This window comes from Berghia stephanieae, chromosome 3, assembly GCF_034508935.2.
Source record: "Berghia stephanieae isolate SIO BIC M18660-M18661 chromosome 3, UCSD_Bste_1.3, whole genome shotgun sequence".
NCBI lineage: Eukaryota > Metazoa > Mollusca > Gastropoda > Nudibranchia > Aeolidiidae > Berghia > Berghia stephanieae.
Window position 1 is genome coordinate 81,509,581 of NC_088362.1, and position 16,243 is coordinate 81,525,823.

At 36.0% G+C, this 16,243-nt stretch overlaps 1 protein-coding gene across 1 annotated transcript; it reads left to right on the forward strand.

Moving 5' to 3' along the window:
• Positions 1–1,867: 1,867 nt before the first annotated feature.
• On the forward strand, positions 1,868–15,382 carry LOC144968596 (large ribosomal subunit protein uL13-like). The gene is made up of 7 exons (XM_078907098.1): positions 1,868–1,954; positions 2,314–2,386; positions 7,752–7,817; positions 8,570–8,671; positions 10,746–10,891; positions 11,803–11,925; positions 15,274–15,382. The coding sequence occupies exons 1-7, from the start codon at positions 1,934–1,936 to the stop codon at positions 15,352–15,354; spliced, it is 612 nt and encodes a 203-aa protein (XP_078763224.1). The 5' UTR covers positions 1,868–1,933; the 3' UTR covers positions 15,355–15,382.
• Positions 15,383–16,243: the final 861 nt, after the last annotated feature.

Below are 16,243 nucleotides of genomic sequence, written 5' to 3' on the forward strand. Positions count from 1 at the left end.
TCGTACCAATAAGGTCGCAGGTTCAAACCCCACCACCGCCGGGAAAAAATTTTTATTCTCTATTGTCTTCTGGCACTTTTCTATTCACTTCATATCTTGTTGTTACCAACATAAGTGCCTGCTCCACTCACTTTTTGAATTAAAAATTCACCCCATACACCGGAGCATACTCAATGTCTCAATCGTTTCTATGTTATATGTTTGTGTTGAGAATATTGGCTATTAAGCTTAACTGCTGGTCAAAATTATTCGCGATGGTGGTGTACGAACGAATCGGCGGTCTCAAGAAGTGGGTGAGAGAGGGATCTAGTAATGACTTTGAGTTTGAAACGAATATTTTTGTGTTCGTGGATAGCTCACACGGTAGAGCCACGCTCTCACCTGCCAGGCGGAGTTGTCGTACCAATAAGGTCGCAGGTTCAAACCCCACCACCGCCGCGAAAAGTTTTTATTCTCTATTGTCTTCTGGCACTTTTCTATTCACTTCATATCTTGTTTAGTAATATCATACCATAGTAACGATAGTGATAGTATTAATGATGACGATAAGAATAAGAATAATATTTATAAAGCGATATAAAATATGAAATTAAAATTTCCTTTATTCAGCTCCAGAGGCGAAATGTGTGCCTCTTTGCACCCTTTTTAGCTTTGTCAGACATGGAAGCGTCAACGTTTTATGTGGATATTTTCTTTGATTGGTAATTTAGGATACAATGTATACAAACTTAGGATTGATAAGGAAAAACACATACAAATAAAAACAAAACAAAACAAACAACAACAAAAACAACAACAACAAAACAAACAACAACAACAAAACGGACAAACAAAAAAAAAACAACAACAATCCTAAATCATTATGTAATTGGTACATAATATCATCAAATCAAAGTTTTTTAAAAGTGGTTGCCATGTTTGTATCCTGTCTTTACTATTGTCTCTTCCCCCCCCCCCCCCTCACTCACACCCATTCACATACACACATATACACACTTGGCCCTTTAATATAATTCATCAATGAAATAGAAACATTCACTGTAGACAAGAAAGCATGAACAATGAAAACGAGGACGACGACAATGGCGATGACGATGATGATGATAAGGTTCAGGATGATGGTGATGATGATCTAACATAATAATGATAATACAATAATAACGATAATGATGATATTATCATTATTATTATTATTATTATTATTATTATTATTATTATTATTATTATTATTATTATTATTATTATTATTATTATTATTATTATTATTATTATTATTATTATTATTATTATCAATAGCATTAAATAGTAACTGAAGAGCACCCATCCATGAAAAAAAAAAAGGATTTCTATACTATCGTCCTAAAAAAAATTAGGTGTGGCTGACTCAACTGCTTTCAACAAAGAATATTGTGTGTTTCGATGCATCATGCATTGTTTAGGTAAAATACTCATAATTTCCGCCAGCTAGATATAAATAGAATGCGCTTGGCCAAGGAGTTCACAACATTGCCATCCGGAAGTATAACGGACCAACACACAAACTCTGTGTAACCATGAACTTTTATAGTCTGGTTAATACAGTTTAGTGAGAACAACTCACAAACGCGAATGGCAAAAACAATAACAAAGGCCTGAGTAACGTCATCTGCATACTATCTATAGGGTACCAATACACAAAACGGTGTGTAACTTTGAATATTTCTAGTCTGATTGATTTGATTTAGTGAGTACTTATTTTTTTTAATGATGTCTAAAAACAATAACAAAGAGCTGAGTGACGTAAACTTCGTTCCTTCTATTAAGTGTAAAGAAAATGTTTTTAGCCAAAGATTTAAATAGTCGAAATAATTTTATTCCGAAATTTGGTGAGAAATTTCCGGTGTCCCATGCTTCTCAAACAACAACTCATCCTCAACTTCCTTTTTTGTAAAACATGGGAGGCTTCAAGGGACAGGTAATCACATTGGACCTATGAAATTATGATATTGCTCGAGGTCTAGGTGTATAAGACTCCTCGTAATCCTATGTTTTGTAGTTAATGTGTTTCTATTGATGGTTATGAAATTTCCTTCCTTGCAATCGCAGTAGCTTTTGAATATTAACACAATAGTCTCGTGCCATTTGGTCACAACACCTATTATCGATAAGTCTCGTTTACTGTTCTACTCTACTGCAGTACCTTTCTACTTTGTCTTTAACTCTTTAGAAGTGGCACATAGTCATAGAGCTTCAGTCTATATTTTAATGTTTGTTCGTAGAACACCACAGACGATGCTATAAACCTTATATTGCTATTATATTTTTTTATCCCAGCCCATCGTCATTGATGGCAAAGGCCATCTTTTTGGTCGACTTGCATCTACTGTTGCCAAGACACTATTGCAAGGTATGTAATATTGCATTTGTCGATTGAAGAAAAAAAATCGGCTATCCAACGACTGTAATTAGGTACTTTGGTTAAACATTTGGGAGCCTAAACACTTCGGTAGTCCTTCAAAATCAAAACATCTTAAAATTTGACCCAGTCTAGGCACTTTGGATTTTGATACATTATTCCGAGACACCTGTCTTGTTTTCGTTATTCCCAGACACATTTAACAAGTTTGGCAGATAGATTTTATGCAAAATGCCAAACTAGGCGTGAAAAATACCAAATATTCTGAAAATAATGCCAGTGGTTATTTTAGGTACTTTGGTAAAAAATTCAAATTGGATTGAGCTCAATGAAACTAGGCACTTTGATAAAATTTTCAAACTCAAAATATCTTAATTTGACCCAGTCAGGGGGATGGGACTTGAAAAAACATAAAATTTGATACCTTATTTGTTTATCTACGACTTACGGTTCCAGAGTTATTTATATTTTTCTGTTGACATTTTTTGTCAATTTTACAGAGAGAATCTGTGATCTCACTGCTGCCTCAAAACCAGCATCTCGCGGCTATCGGGAAATTTTGAGTTTTGCAGTCAACATGGCCCACTTATTGTTTTCAGTAATTTTGTTTCAATTAAAAAATAAATGGCAAGTGTTAGGTATCATTTTAAAGGTGAGAAAATAAGCTTTATTTTCATATAAATCATTTTCATGTATGAAAAGTATGGACAAAATTAAGGATAAATGAAAATGGAAAAAAATATGAGGTTTTTGTTAAAAAAGTGGGGTTGATGGCGGAAAAAATAAAATAATGAGCGAGTGTATCAATTTTGATGAAATTTGGCAGAGATGTTCTTCAATTGATTGTCTATCGATGTATGAAGTATAATTAAAATGTATCCATAATTTAAAAAGTTCTTATAAGTCAAAATTTGATAAATTTTTATTTCAATAGCTTTCTGAGAAATACAATCAGGAATTAAGAATAAAATATACCGTTAGAAAGCTTGTTTTGTGCCCTTTAAAATGATACCAACATTAGTCACATAGGTTCACAAATAACGCCATGGTGACCAAAACATTAAAGGGCCAAAAATAAAGTTCCAAAAAACGAGTTTCACCTTACAGTGAGCCTATCGGCGGCCACTGAACTGGAGTTATCAAAGTGCCTAATGAAACCTATATCATTTTAAAGTGCTTTTCAACACGATTCTAATGATACCAAAATTGTGAAAATCAGATAAGCAGAAAAAAAGTTATGTTAGTTTAAAGGCTGAAAAATGGTCTTCTATTTGCCTTTGTTATTTACTGACGGACTTTGTGACCTGAAAATTGTTGCATTTCCGGTAGTAACCACCATTTGGATTTCAAAACTAGTCTAAAATGGCCGCTAAGATTTGAGAAAGGATTTTACTGGAACGAATTTCATGGATGCGGTATACAACTTTGCCCTGAATTTAATTTTATAAAAAAGTTAAGATGTTAAATAAACGTGCCAGCATGAAATTTTGATTTACCAAGTTCTAATCTTTTAATTATCCAAAGCTAAATTATACCCTATTTTATCCATAATCAAAAGTTATACTAAATTGTCATTGATATTAAATAAACTACACCAAACGATAGAGTAATTTCTCCTGAAGAAATAAGACATCAATCATTAAAATCCATCCATAAACAAAAAATCTATGGAACTTTTTCTGAGACCCATCACTCAAAAGTCCAAAAAATCGGGTCACAGCCACTAGGCCATTTATCGGCTCCCTGCTGGAGGGCCAAATGGACGTTCACCAAAGTACCTAGTTATTTGTGTCCCAAAACAGTCCATATCAAGTGATATTTAACACAAGATGAGAGTAAAGAGTTATCAAATGTCAAATCCAGCTTCTTTTTTTTTTTTTTTAAGCAAATGGATCAATGAAATTTCTTTTGTCACTTTGAACTAAAAACGTCAAACTGGCAATTCGCCTTTTTATTTTCAACCAGGAAGAAAGTTGTTAATCATCAAATCTGTTCATAGTCCACCAACCATTTAAATTTTCACTACCTGTTAACTTTAGCTTTGGCTGCCTCTATTCTCACCCCCGGGATGAGAGTAGAAAAGCGATCGAGCTCTCACCCCCGGGATGAGAAAAGAGGTAGTCGCCCCTTCTCGCTATTCTCACCCCTGTTAACCAACAGGTAGGGAGGGTAGCCTAGCCGCCGTCCCTGGTACTACCGCAAACTCGGGGACCTAAAAAATCTCCCCAATAATTTCTGGCCAGATTTTTTATATTTTTTACGCAAACTCGGGGACCCCAATTAATTTCTGGCCAAAATTTTAATATTTTTAATCGTTTTTTTTTTTGAGATCTAATATTTTTAAAAATATTAAATCTAGATTGCTTCGAGCTCTAAATATATATCTAGTTCTAGATTCATAGTAGATAATTAGATCTGGACAGGATTTTGTTTTGTTTTGTTGGGGTTTTTTTTTTCTGATACTAGTAGTATACAGTATTTATAACTCACCCTATACTGGATACCACTGCGAAAGGTGGAGAATAATATGTCGAAGGGCTTCTTGGTGGGTCTTCCCGTATAGCTCCCTCCACATAAATTCATCCAAATGAGATTCCAGTTGACTACTGTGGACACCCAGCATAGACTTGAACCTACGTTTGCAGTTCTTCCAATAACACTCAATAGTGTTGGTGCATGCGCCTGTCTGGGGGTCAACAAAGTTAGCTGTGTGGTTCATGATCAGGTGTTGGTATGGAGGTTGGCTATCCCGTTGTATGCAGCCCAGCCGTCACTATGTATAGTGGAACCGGGGGCAATGTGCTTCTGAATAATTGGCAACAGTCTAGCCGCTGATCTGTCGTTATCCACGACCACTAGAAATCCCTGTCCTGTCTCCCTACACACCACCAAACACCCATCATTGCTCAGCAACTCGGCCCACGTTTTTCCTTTTGGCCACTAAACTTTCGTGGGCCACCTATTTGGTACGGGTTCAAAAGCCACCACGAACAAATGTCTCTGAAGAAACCATACCACTGTACAACAGAATTTTCACTTACTCCAGTGAGCCCTGTACTGTTTAGAATTGGCTCCTTGAAAGCCCACAAAAGGAGCAGCTCAACAATTTTCCTCAGAGGAAGACACTGATGTTCAAAGAACGATCCTCTCCTTAAGGGAACTTTGACACTCTTGTGGGTAGGGCAACGCCAGTACCCGTTGTCACTTGTGGCACTTTTCTTTATAAGAGTGGTGACTCGATTGCAAGTCGCACAATTTGGTGGGTTTCTTGTTAATAAAACACATAATTTTGTAGAAAATGCTGGTCACAAAAAAAGAAATGCCAATCTGGCATACAACGATAAGAATCTGGCATACAACGATAAGCAGCATCCGGTGTCATCATTCCAGGCGGCAGACCGTATCTAGGGTAAACTAAGCAAGAGAGACTCGGGTCCCCTCCTCACTACTCTCACCTGATCATCATCTCTCTTGTGACTTTTAGTGGAACTGGACGTAAGGAGGGTGAACATGCAGTCCCGCCCATTCTCGCTATTCTCATCCCTGTTAACCAACAGGTAGGGAGGGTAGCCTAGTCTAGTCGCTGTCCCTTCTCGCTATTCTCATCCCTATGTAGGGTCAGCTTAGCACCCTCCCCTCCCTCCTTCCTCACTACTCTCAAAAAGCAGTAATCGATTACAGGTTTTAACTAGTACTTGATAATGTTAGTCGCGCACTACTAATACTGCATGAGGTTACCCTTTTGTTTTCTTCTTTTCCTTCTCTTTTGTTTACCGATTGATAGTCAAATTTCTTAGTCGCTTGCTTCGACGATTTAGACCAGTATCGATCACGTTCAATTCACATTCCTACGAACCGGAATAGCGAGGGGGCTAGGCTAAGCCTTATCTGTTTGTTTGGTAATACAGGATGAGAATAGCGAGAAGGGGCGGATAGGCAAGGCTTACCCTGGTTGTTGGTTAGGTAAAAGTAATACTGGATGAAAATAGCGAAAAGGGGTGACTACCTCTATTCTCATCCCGGGGGTGAGCTCGATCGATTTTTTATTCTCATCCCGGGGGTGAGAATAGTCACTCCCTTATTATCTTTTGTTTCTATAATTTGTTCATTCTCGCCACAATTTTGGGGATATTGATGATGGCCGGGAATTTGTTTATTTCGCGGACGAATTCCCGGGCCAAGGTGTTGTTCGCCCCAAATCCCTAAATCGACAACACCTGTTATTTTCCTGTCTTCTTCACACAAGACCAAACTATTCACTAGCTAGGCTATGCATTCCCATAGCTACCTGTTGTTTAAGAGAAAGATTTAAAAATTTGACCCCAAAAAATTTTTTTGCGACTAGGCACTTTGATAACCCCAGTCCAGTGGCCGCCGATAGGCTCACTGTAATGTGAAACTTTTTTTTTAAACTTTATTTTTGTCACTTAGTGTTTTGGTCACCATGGCGTTATTTGTAGGTCTATGTGGCTAATTTTGGTATCATTTTAAAGGGCACAAAACAAGCTTTCTAACTGTATTTAATTCTTATTTCCTGATCGTATTTCTCAGAAAGCTAATAAAGTAAAAATTTATAAATTTTTGAATTATAAGAACTTTTAAAATTATGAATACATTTTAAATACTTGATACATCGATGTACAATTAATTGAAGAATATCTCTGCCAAATTTCATCAAAATTGATACACTCGCTCACTATTTAATTTTACTCGCCATCAACCCAACTTTTTAGGGCAAAAACCTCATATTTTATTCCATTTTCATTTAACCTTAACTTTTTTTCATACTTACCATACATGAAAATGATTTGTACACGAAAATAAAGCTTATTTTCTGGCCTATAAAATGATACCAACACTTGCCATTTATTTTTTAATTGAAACAAAATTACTGAATACAATAAGTTGGGCCTTGTTGACTGTAAAACCCAAACTTTCCTGGTCATCGCTAATTTGGTGTGATATTTCTATTTCTGTAATTTTTTGAACCACCAGCATACATTTAGGTGGTGGTTAAAATGTTTTATACCTTTCACTTTGTTTTCATGACAATCTTTTAATGGAAATGATCCCTTCTTCGTCCTTAACCAGCCAATTTTAATCTTAAAGTGAAGTTGGGTCATGTTAAGATGACTCAAATTAAAGGACAATTTGAGTGGCTAATATGATGAAAGTGAAATGTAAGAATGCCTTTGGTGTAGAGATCAGGCTCATTGACAGCATTGTACTTGATGTTGCTGAATGTGTTATGTATCTGTTGCCTAATTGGCTCTAGGCGTTTTATGTTTCTGAAAAATTTTGTTTTTGACCTTTCATAAGTATATTCACTGATTTTTTTTTCCTTTTTATCCAACAGGTCAAAGAGTTGTTGTTGTCAGATGTGAGGGGATCAACATTTCTGGAAATTTTTACAGAAATAAACGTAAATAATTTTGATCTTAACTAGTTCCCAAATATCTTATCCGGTTTGTTTGGTACATCATGTCAAAAATTATAATTTTGATAAAGATTACGTCATTTAAAAATTTTTGTAATTATTTTCAAAAATAGCAAAAAATATATAAGAAAATGCATCTGGATAATTAATTTATCTATGTCAGTGTCAAATTTCATCAAGATTGAAGGCAGCGCAGTATGTTTAATGTTGGCCCCAAGTGCCCAACCCTCTTTTCTTTATGCTAAAGTCCCATTTCAATCAGTGGTCACCTTATCGAGAGGCTGTCCAGTGGGGGAATTCTCTGAGATTTTTGCAATAGTAACTTTTGAGCAGTAAAACCATCATAACTTTGGAACCCTTTATCCTTGATCTAAAAGTAAGGTATCATATTAAATGGTTTTTAAAGGCCTATCTGTTTTTTGTTTTTTTTTTAAATTATTGTTAATTTTTATTATTGAAAAAAAATATCAAATTACCTACTAAGCAGTCTTATGCAAATCATACTTTTTGATTTTTCGGTTTGTAAGTTGAAAACTTACGTGCTACCTTTCAGTTGATTTTTCATTCACGGTTTTGTCTCTTGCAAGTAATGATAAATACTGTCTGAGAGTATTTGCATTGAAAAACAACACTAATTCATCAAATATTATAAATTAGATTAACCACTTGTCAAAAAAATTTATTTAAATTTTTTTCTTCTACTTCATTTTTCAACTTATTGGAAATTTAAATTTCAGTGGGATATCTCAAGTTCTTGAGGCTCAGGTGTAATGTGAACCCCAACGTTGGTCCATTTCATTTCCGTTGCCCCAGCCAACAATTTTGGAGAGCAGTGAGAGGTAATTTTTTTCCTTGTTTGTTTTGGTTTTCTCCTCTCATTCTCTGATAAATAACAACCACATTTTATTCATATTCCATTTCTTCTCGTCGTTTTATAATGTATGTGAAGACAGTTTGTTTACCTGTGTTCATGGATTACAACCATACATACTTAAAGGCTTCCCTACAGCCTAGACCTGTAAATTCTCAAAAAAACTCCAGAGGCAGGAATATGACTTTGATGAAGTCATCTTTACCTATATGAATGACATGCTTATTTAGCATTCCTTCTACATCAAATTATGGCAGTCATACTTCCAGTAAGAAATAACACCCACTATTTTGATATATTGTATTTATCACTCTCCTCACCAATGATGCCCTTATTTTTAAAAAAATAATTGAATCTTCAGTTTGTTGAAGAGTTTCAGTCAATTTTTATAGAGCTCATTTACAGGTCTATACAGCCACTTTTGTGATTTTCACAGTATGCATCTTTGATGTGTGATGATGATTATTTCCCGTGTTTTTGACAAGTATGATACTAAATGACATCTGACATCATTGTGCCTCTATGTTGAGATTTAAAAAATAAAAGTAAATTTATTTTTTTTCTTTGAATTATTATTTTTGCCTTTTATAGAAATATTTTTTGAGATATGACCATGTTGGCCAACTGTCACAGTTTGGCATTCTGAAGAAAAATTGGACTACCAGTATTTATATGGAATTGGCCTTTGCTTGTCCCAGGTATTTTGATTAACAAAATTAGAACAAGAAACAGGAAAAGCTCTGAATTTAGGTTATATGTTAGGATAGTCCACGCACACTGCTACTGCTGTTTTGGGTCATTAATGTATTATGCATTAGGGTTTTCCTTTTCAAAAATTTCTACCACGAAAGTCTTTGTTTGTCAAGCTTGGGTGTGTTGAGATTTCCTTTATAATGAATTGTGTGCAAAGATGGATGATGATATTCTTTCCCGTGTTTGATGGAAGTGATATTAAGACATATCTGACATCAATTACACATTAATGAGAGAGATAATGATGTCTTAACTGGGCTGATTTTTTAAATTTAAAAAAAATGTATTTTGTTAAGTTCAGTATGAATGAAGATCAAATGTATTCGCTGACTGGAACAAACATTTAAATGATGGAGGCGCATGTTTGGTGATTTTTTCATCTATCATAAGTGTTGCCAGTAATTTAAGGTACATGGATAGAATTGCTGGTGCCAGTATGTTGGCACTCTCACTTAGTCATTTAAGTTTAAGGTGGCAGTGGCTGTATGCTTTGGTGACTGTAATTTTTTAAAATTAGGAATATCAATTCGTTGTTAAATTTCAAGTGGGCCAATTTGCAATTCAATGGAAGACATCAAATACCTTTTGAGTTCACAAGCAAATGACAATGGGAATACATTGTTGGCCATTATCACTGTTTGTTTTCAGTTAGGACATATAGATTAATATTAATCTTGTCTTTGTCTTCCTTGCTTTCGGGTGCAGATAGGCTTCAGTTTTGGTTTTGAAATTTTGAATTTTTCTTGTCATATTTCCTTAGCATTATTGATTACACTTTTCGGTGGATGATGATATTCTTTCCCGTGTTTGACAGCAATGATAGGAAATTATATCTGACATCCAGTCTTTTCAGTTAGACTGGACACGTAGATTGATCTTGCCTTTGTCTTCCTTACTTTTTGATGCCTTAAGGTGCAGATCGGCTATAGATCTTGTTATAAAAATTTTGACTTTCCTATCATTTTTTTTTCTTAGCATTTTTTATCAGTTTTTGATGGATGATGATATTCTTTCCCGTGTTTGACAGCAATGATAGGAAATTATATCTGACATCATAGATAGTACAACCGCCTTTCATGTAAGATGTTTTTAATAGTCTATGTTCGAGTTCATGTTGCAGTTTATGTATTGATGCAATACCAGGACCCTGTTGTTTTTTTAAAAAGAAAAATGATACTGGTTAGTGTGCTTATATATTTTTTTATCAAGCATTCGTAATTATGTGGACTGATGAGCTTTTTTTTTATATATATATCTTGATATATCTCGATACCATTTGTCCTTACAAGGTATGGTGCCGCACAAGATTGCCAAGGGCAAAGATGCTCTTGACCGTTTGAAGGTCTTTGAAGGTTGTCCAGCACCTTATGACAAGAAGAAGCGTATGGTTGTTCCATCTGCTTTGAGAGTTCTCCGCTTGAACCCTATCAGGAAGGTATGTATATAATCAAAGTTTATATTATTTTTTTTCACCTGGATCGGATTTTTGAGATGGTTGCTACCCATTATCAATCCTTGTCAATACTGAGATTTTCATAACTGCCAGGTTTCCGCTATTTTGGTAAACTGGCTCCTCATATTTTGGATATTGGCATTGAATCCTGCTGTCATGCACATCACGCTAACCTCCACTCTACTGATGCAGAAAATCAGGACAGGTGCATAGAGATCTATGCTCTGGCTCGATTTACATACCACTCCACTAAGAACAAGTACTTCCAGTTGTTTTTATTACAAAGCTCCTGGTTACAATAGAGATTACAGTAAAATGATCAGAGAGTGGATCAGTCGTTGTGGGGGAGGGGATTAAAAAAAAAATAACTAAAAGTCCGAACACGGAAGGGGGGCGGGGGGGGGGGGGGGGGAAAATTGGGACCACTCTGATCTCATGAATTTATACGGCTGAGCTGATAAAGCCTTTATAAAAACTCTTTTCATATTTCTATTGCTTGGCTGGAAGCATGTCTTCTGATATTTGGACTGACTTTCATTTGCCTGTCAACGAAAGAGACTTTTTATGTTCTATTTTGAATACCATATTTTTCAATGTCTATGTCTGCTAAGCCATGTGGGGTTGCCAATCGTACTCAAGTGTAAAATGAGTACCATGTCATGAATATCTCTGTCTCTATCTGAAAAATTGTAATATCGTCTATCAGGCGCCGTACCTCGTTTTACAGGTTTTGTGTTGCTGTTGGTCAGTGGCCCTTTGTAAAACGCTTTGAGCACATTTAGTGGGTATTGTACTATATAAAATCTCTAGTTTGTTTTTTTAAAGCTCAAGTTATCTTTGTTTTGCTTTTCTTGTTAAATTATATGTTTTTTTGTTGTTTTTTTCCCCCACAGTACTGCGCTCTTGACAGATTAGCTCATGAAGTTGGATGGAAATACCAGGGAGTTATTGCTAAGTTGGAGGCCAAGAGAAAAGTTAAGGCTAAAGAATTTCACAGCCGCAAAGTTAAAAACATGGTAGGTGAAGTATGGTCCAGTCCTGTTATCAATCGAGCGAATACCGTGACAATTCTGTCTTTTTATAAGTGTTTTTGTGCATGTCAAGTATTCCCAATTTCACCATTGGTTCAGGGTTTCCGCAGCCTCCTTAAATTCATGGACCCCTTGAAAACTTAATTTTGATATTACTGAGAAAGATTTGAATTTCATTTTAGGAGAGAACTTGAATTTTGCGAGATCACGACTACTGCAACCACATCTTCATCTTCAGTACCACCACTACAACAATGCCATCATCACCAATAACAATATTAATGCAACAACCACATCATTACTACCACTGCTATGACCACCACATCAACAAAGCGGGCAGGAAGGTCCATACTGTGTCTTCTATCCCCTTATATCTGTTTTCCAACATGCTTTCTGTCTTTGTCTTGGAATGAGGTTACTTGGTTTTATCCTGACCCTGGTTGGAGTCTTGGCAGGGAGGGAAACAAATGCATAGTTATTGTTTTGGGAGATGAAATTTTTTTCCTTGTAAATCATGTCTCTGTTATGTATTATTATATTTGTTATTTTTAGTGTATAATGTAAGCATTTGAGTGTATTCCTCTCTGTTGGATTTTGTGCTTGTGTCCGGATGAGACAAAGATCTCAAACTAAGTACATTGTGTATGCTTTGAATCTACATCTGATCCCTATTGTCAGTTCCTATTCTACTTTTCTTGGTGCTTAAATTGTAATTCTAGAAACTTATACTATCCATTTCTTCTTTTACTGCGCTGAATAACCTAAATTTTCAAGCACCGTAATAACCTTAAAACATTTTTAAAAATACCATCCTGCCACATTACTAAAACCACAACATCCCTGCCTGCTATAATCCCACATGTCATTTACTCTAGTGGGCAGGAGGCACTTACTGAAGTTTTATCCCCTATTGTTTCCAACACTTTTGTCTTTGTCTTGGAATGAGATACTGGTTTGTCCAAGTCCTGCCATACCTTAGATGGGAGGAAACAAGTGTATAGTTAGTATTAGAATGATATTTTGTCTGTAAATCATATCTCTGTTATGCACTGATTGTTTTACATATTATATATGATTTGTAACATTAGAGTGTATCCTCATAGTTGGACCTGTTGGTCGGGATAGACTTTTATGTGAGTCTCAAACTAAGTACTTTGATAGTGTGTCTTGTAATCTACAACTGTTTCCTATTGAAAAATTCCCCTGGTGGGATCCGACCTCCATAGTGGCGGAGGTACATGCTGTGTCTTCTATCCCCGTCTACCCGTTTCCCAATTGTTTCCTGTCATTGTCTTGGAATGAGATTACTTAGTTTTGTCCGGACCCTGGCCGGAGTTCCTTGGCTAGGAGGGAAACAGTCGAATTCATGGTTAGAGTTTTGGGAGATGATTTTTTTTCGTTGTAAATCATATCTCTATTATGCATTGTATTATGTTTAGTTTACATATTATATTATTTTATTGGTAAACATTTGAGTGTATTCCTCTTGGTTGGGACCTGTGCTTGTGTCTGGATGAGACTTTTAGGTGATCTCAAACTAAGTACTTTGATAGTGTGCTCTTAGAATCTACATCCGTTTCCTATTTGAACCAATTCCCCTTTGTCTCACCTTTTCTTTTGTGCTTTAATTGTAATTCTAGAACTTTTTACTATCCCATTTTCTTCCTTTTTACTGGCGCTGATATGACCTTAATGTGTTTCAAGGGCCGTAAACCCCTTAAAAACAAACAAAACAAAACAAATTCCCCTTTGTCTTACCTTTTGTGCTTTAATTGTAATTCTAGAACTTATCTCATTTTTTTTCCTTTTTACTGGCACTGATATGACCTTAATGTGTTGCAGGCGCTGTAAAACCACCATGTCACCATCACTACTACAACAATCACCACTTCACTAACCCTAACACTGCTACTACTACAACTACATCACCGTCCCTACCACTGCTACTTCAACCACCGCCACTGTATCACCATCCCTACCATAACAACATCATGACCACGATCATCATTAACACAACCACCACCACATCATCCTTACCACCACTACCATCACTACAACCTCCTCCAACACATCAATATCCTTACCACCACCACTACAACTACCACTGTCACATCATCATTATTATTAATACCATTTCAATACTACCAACACCACCACATACATCATCATCATTGCCATCCTCAATAGATAGGTTTTCGGCATTGAAATTCCTCTTAGTTGTGTCTGAAAAGTATTCGAGTCAAATTTCAAGTTGGTGTCTTGGTCAACCTGGGACGATGTGGGGTGGACATTAATTGGTAGTGAACCTGGGAATTGGGTGTGATGTAAATGAAAAGGGGTAGAAATAGGTGATCTATCACTATCTCTGCTCTTCTCAGTTAGTTCCTCAAGTGCTGCCTACATGCAAATTCTTCGAGGAAAAGTAGGTTGAAGAAATTACAAAGAGGGAGAGGGGATAAATTTGCGGGGCTAGAGTTGTTGAAAACCTTGGGAATGAGGTTTTAGATCTTGAGAAATTATAGCTGACAAAATGGCAGCAAAGGCAAATTATTTGAATACCATGAAGTTTTTGTTCAATCAAATGCATTTATTATACCTTTTGCTAAGTTGAAGAAAAGTGAACTTGAGGGCTTTACACTGCTGTTGTACACTGACATTGAGTTGTCCCTAGTATCGTTATTTTAGTCTTTGAATTTTTAAGAAAACTCCAATTTCAAAGTGAATTGCGATAGGAACCCTGTTGCTTATGCAGTTCGGTCAGCAGTCAATATTATGGTGCAATGCTTAAACAGGAATAAGACCATTATCTATAGACATGTGCTCATCTGATGTGCAGGGGGTATTTAACTGAATTCTCAATGTCAGTTCTGATCAACCTCCACTCCGATTTTTTACTTCTGCTCTTTCTCCCCCCCCCCCCCCTCTCTCTCTCTCTCTCTCTCTCTCTCTCTCTCTCTCTCTCTCTCTCTCTCTCTTGCCTCAGTTGTATCAGACTTTGGCTGTTTCATACCATAAACAAAGATGTCAAGATCACATTTTACTTATTACATAGGTGCTTGCTTATTCAGGGACATGAAGGTTGTGGTATTTGAGTAAAGAATTAAATTTTTTAATGATTGTATGTTTTCAAACATATTACCAAGTTTCGAAGTTAGATTTTTTACATAGCATCATGTTCGCCAATTTATTAATAGCTTTTAGGAATCACTTTGTATTTGTTTTTATGATTAGCATAGCGTTTCATCTCATAGTTGCCTTTATTTTAATTTGGTACGACTTTTTTCACCTTTGTCTCAATCTTATTGGCTCTCTCATTTTCTCATTTTCTCCCAGGCTCTCAGAGAAAAGGCCAAGAAAAGCATTGCTGGCAAGCTCGAACCTTACCAGAAACAGATGGCTGCTTTAGGCTATTAAGTTGTCGATAATAAATATGTAAAATTTTGATGATGGTTGGGGTTTATTTTTTTCATTATTGTCTCCTTGTCACTTCAGGTGTTCTGGTCCAGTATCAGTGTGTACGGGTGAAGAGATATTAATTAAGACAGGGCTCAATTTCATGCAACGAGTTTGTATTGTTCATTGATGTCAATAGATTTATATGGATTGGAAATGAAGGTTGATGCCAGGGGTAAAGAAGTGTTTTTTTAATCCTTGTAAGGATAAATTATTGTTCTTTAAGTCGACTATAGCTATTGCAATTTTCTTTTCATAAAAATTATGGGTTTGTTAGTTGGTAGGTCTATAATAGAATAAAAATTACAATAATTTCAGTTTCTGACACCCTAGATTAATTTTCAATTTATTCCTCATATAATACCATCTTGAGAGGGTTGGTCACGCATGTACAGGACTATGGGATCAGCGTGGGCATATTTTTTTTTCTCTCTTTTTATTTAAGAATTTAATTTTAAAAATCATCTCGTTAAAGGGCTTCATTGATCATACCTGAAATTGTCATTTTCTACTGTGGTGGAAAGTGGTGTTCTATTGGATCTAACCACTTGGTCCAGGGATTACAGATTCAAAATTTGGAGTCGATGCTGTTTTTTTTTTTTGGAGCCGGACCAGAGAGAGAGAAGGTGGGGTGGGTTGATGGGTTATCTGAACTCCAACTCAGTCCTTACTGTTGCAGCTTCAACCTTGAAGATAGCAGCAATCTTTGTGTGGTGTTAGGTTGTTGCTCTGTATCACAATACCTATGTCCTGTGATTGTATTTCCCTGTCAGAATTTGAATTTGTTAGGTTGTCGCGGAGGTAGGTAGTGGGCATGACCGTATTACTTGGGGGGAAAATTACAATTGTG

Excerpts from the sequence above, each read along its gene's own strand:
- LOC144968596 (XM_078907098.1), top strand. The coding sequence starts at position 1,934 with ATGGGAGGCTTCAAGGGACAG. Across the intron at positions 1,955-2,313 it reads TGGGAGGCTTCAAGGGACAG|CCCATCGTCATTGATGGCAA; the intron begins GTAATCACATTG and ends TTTTTATCCCAG. Across the intron at positions 10,892-11,802 it reads GCTTGAACCCTATCAGGAAG|TACTGCGCTCTTGACAGATT; the intron begins GTATGTATATAA and ends TTTCCCCCACAG.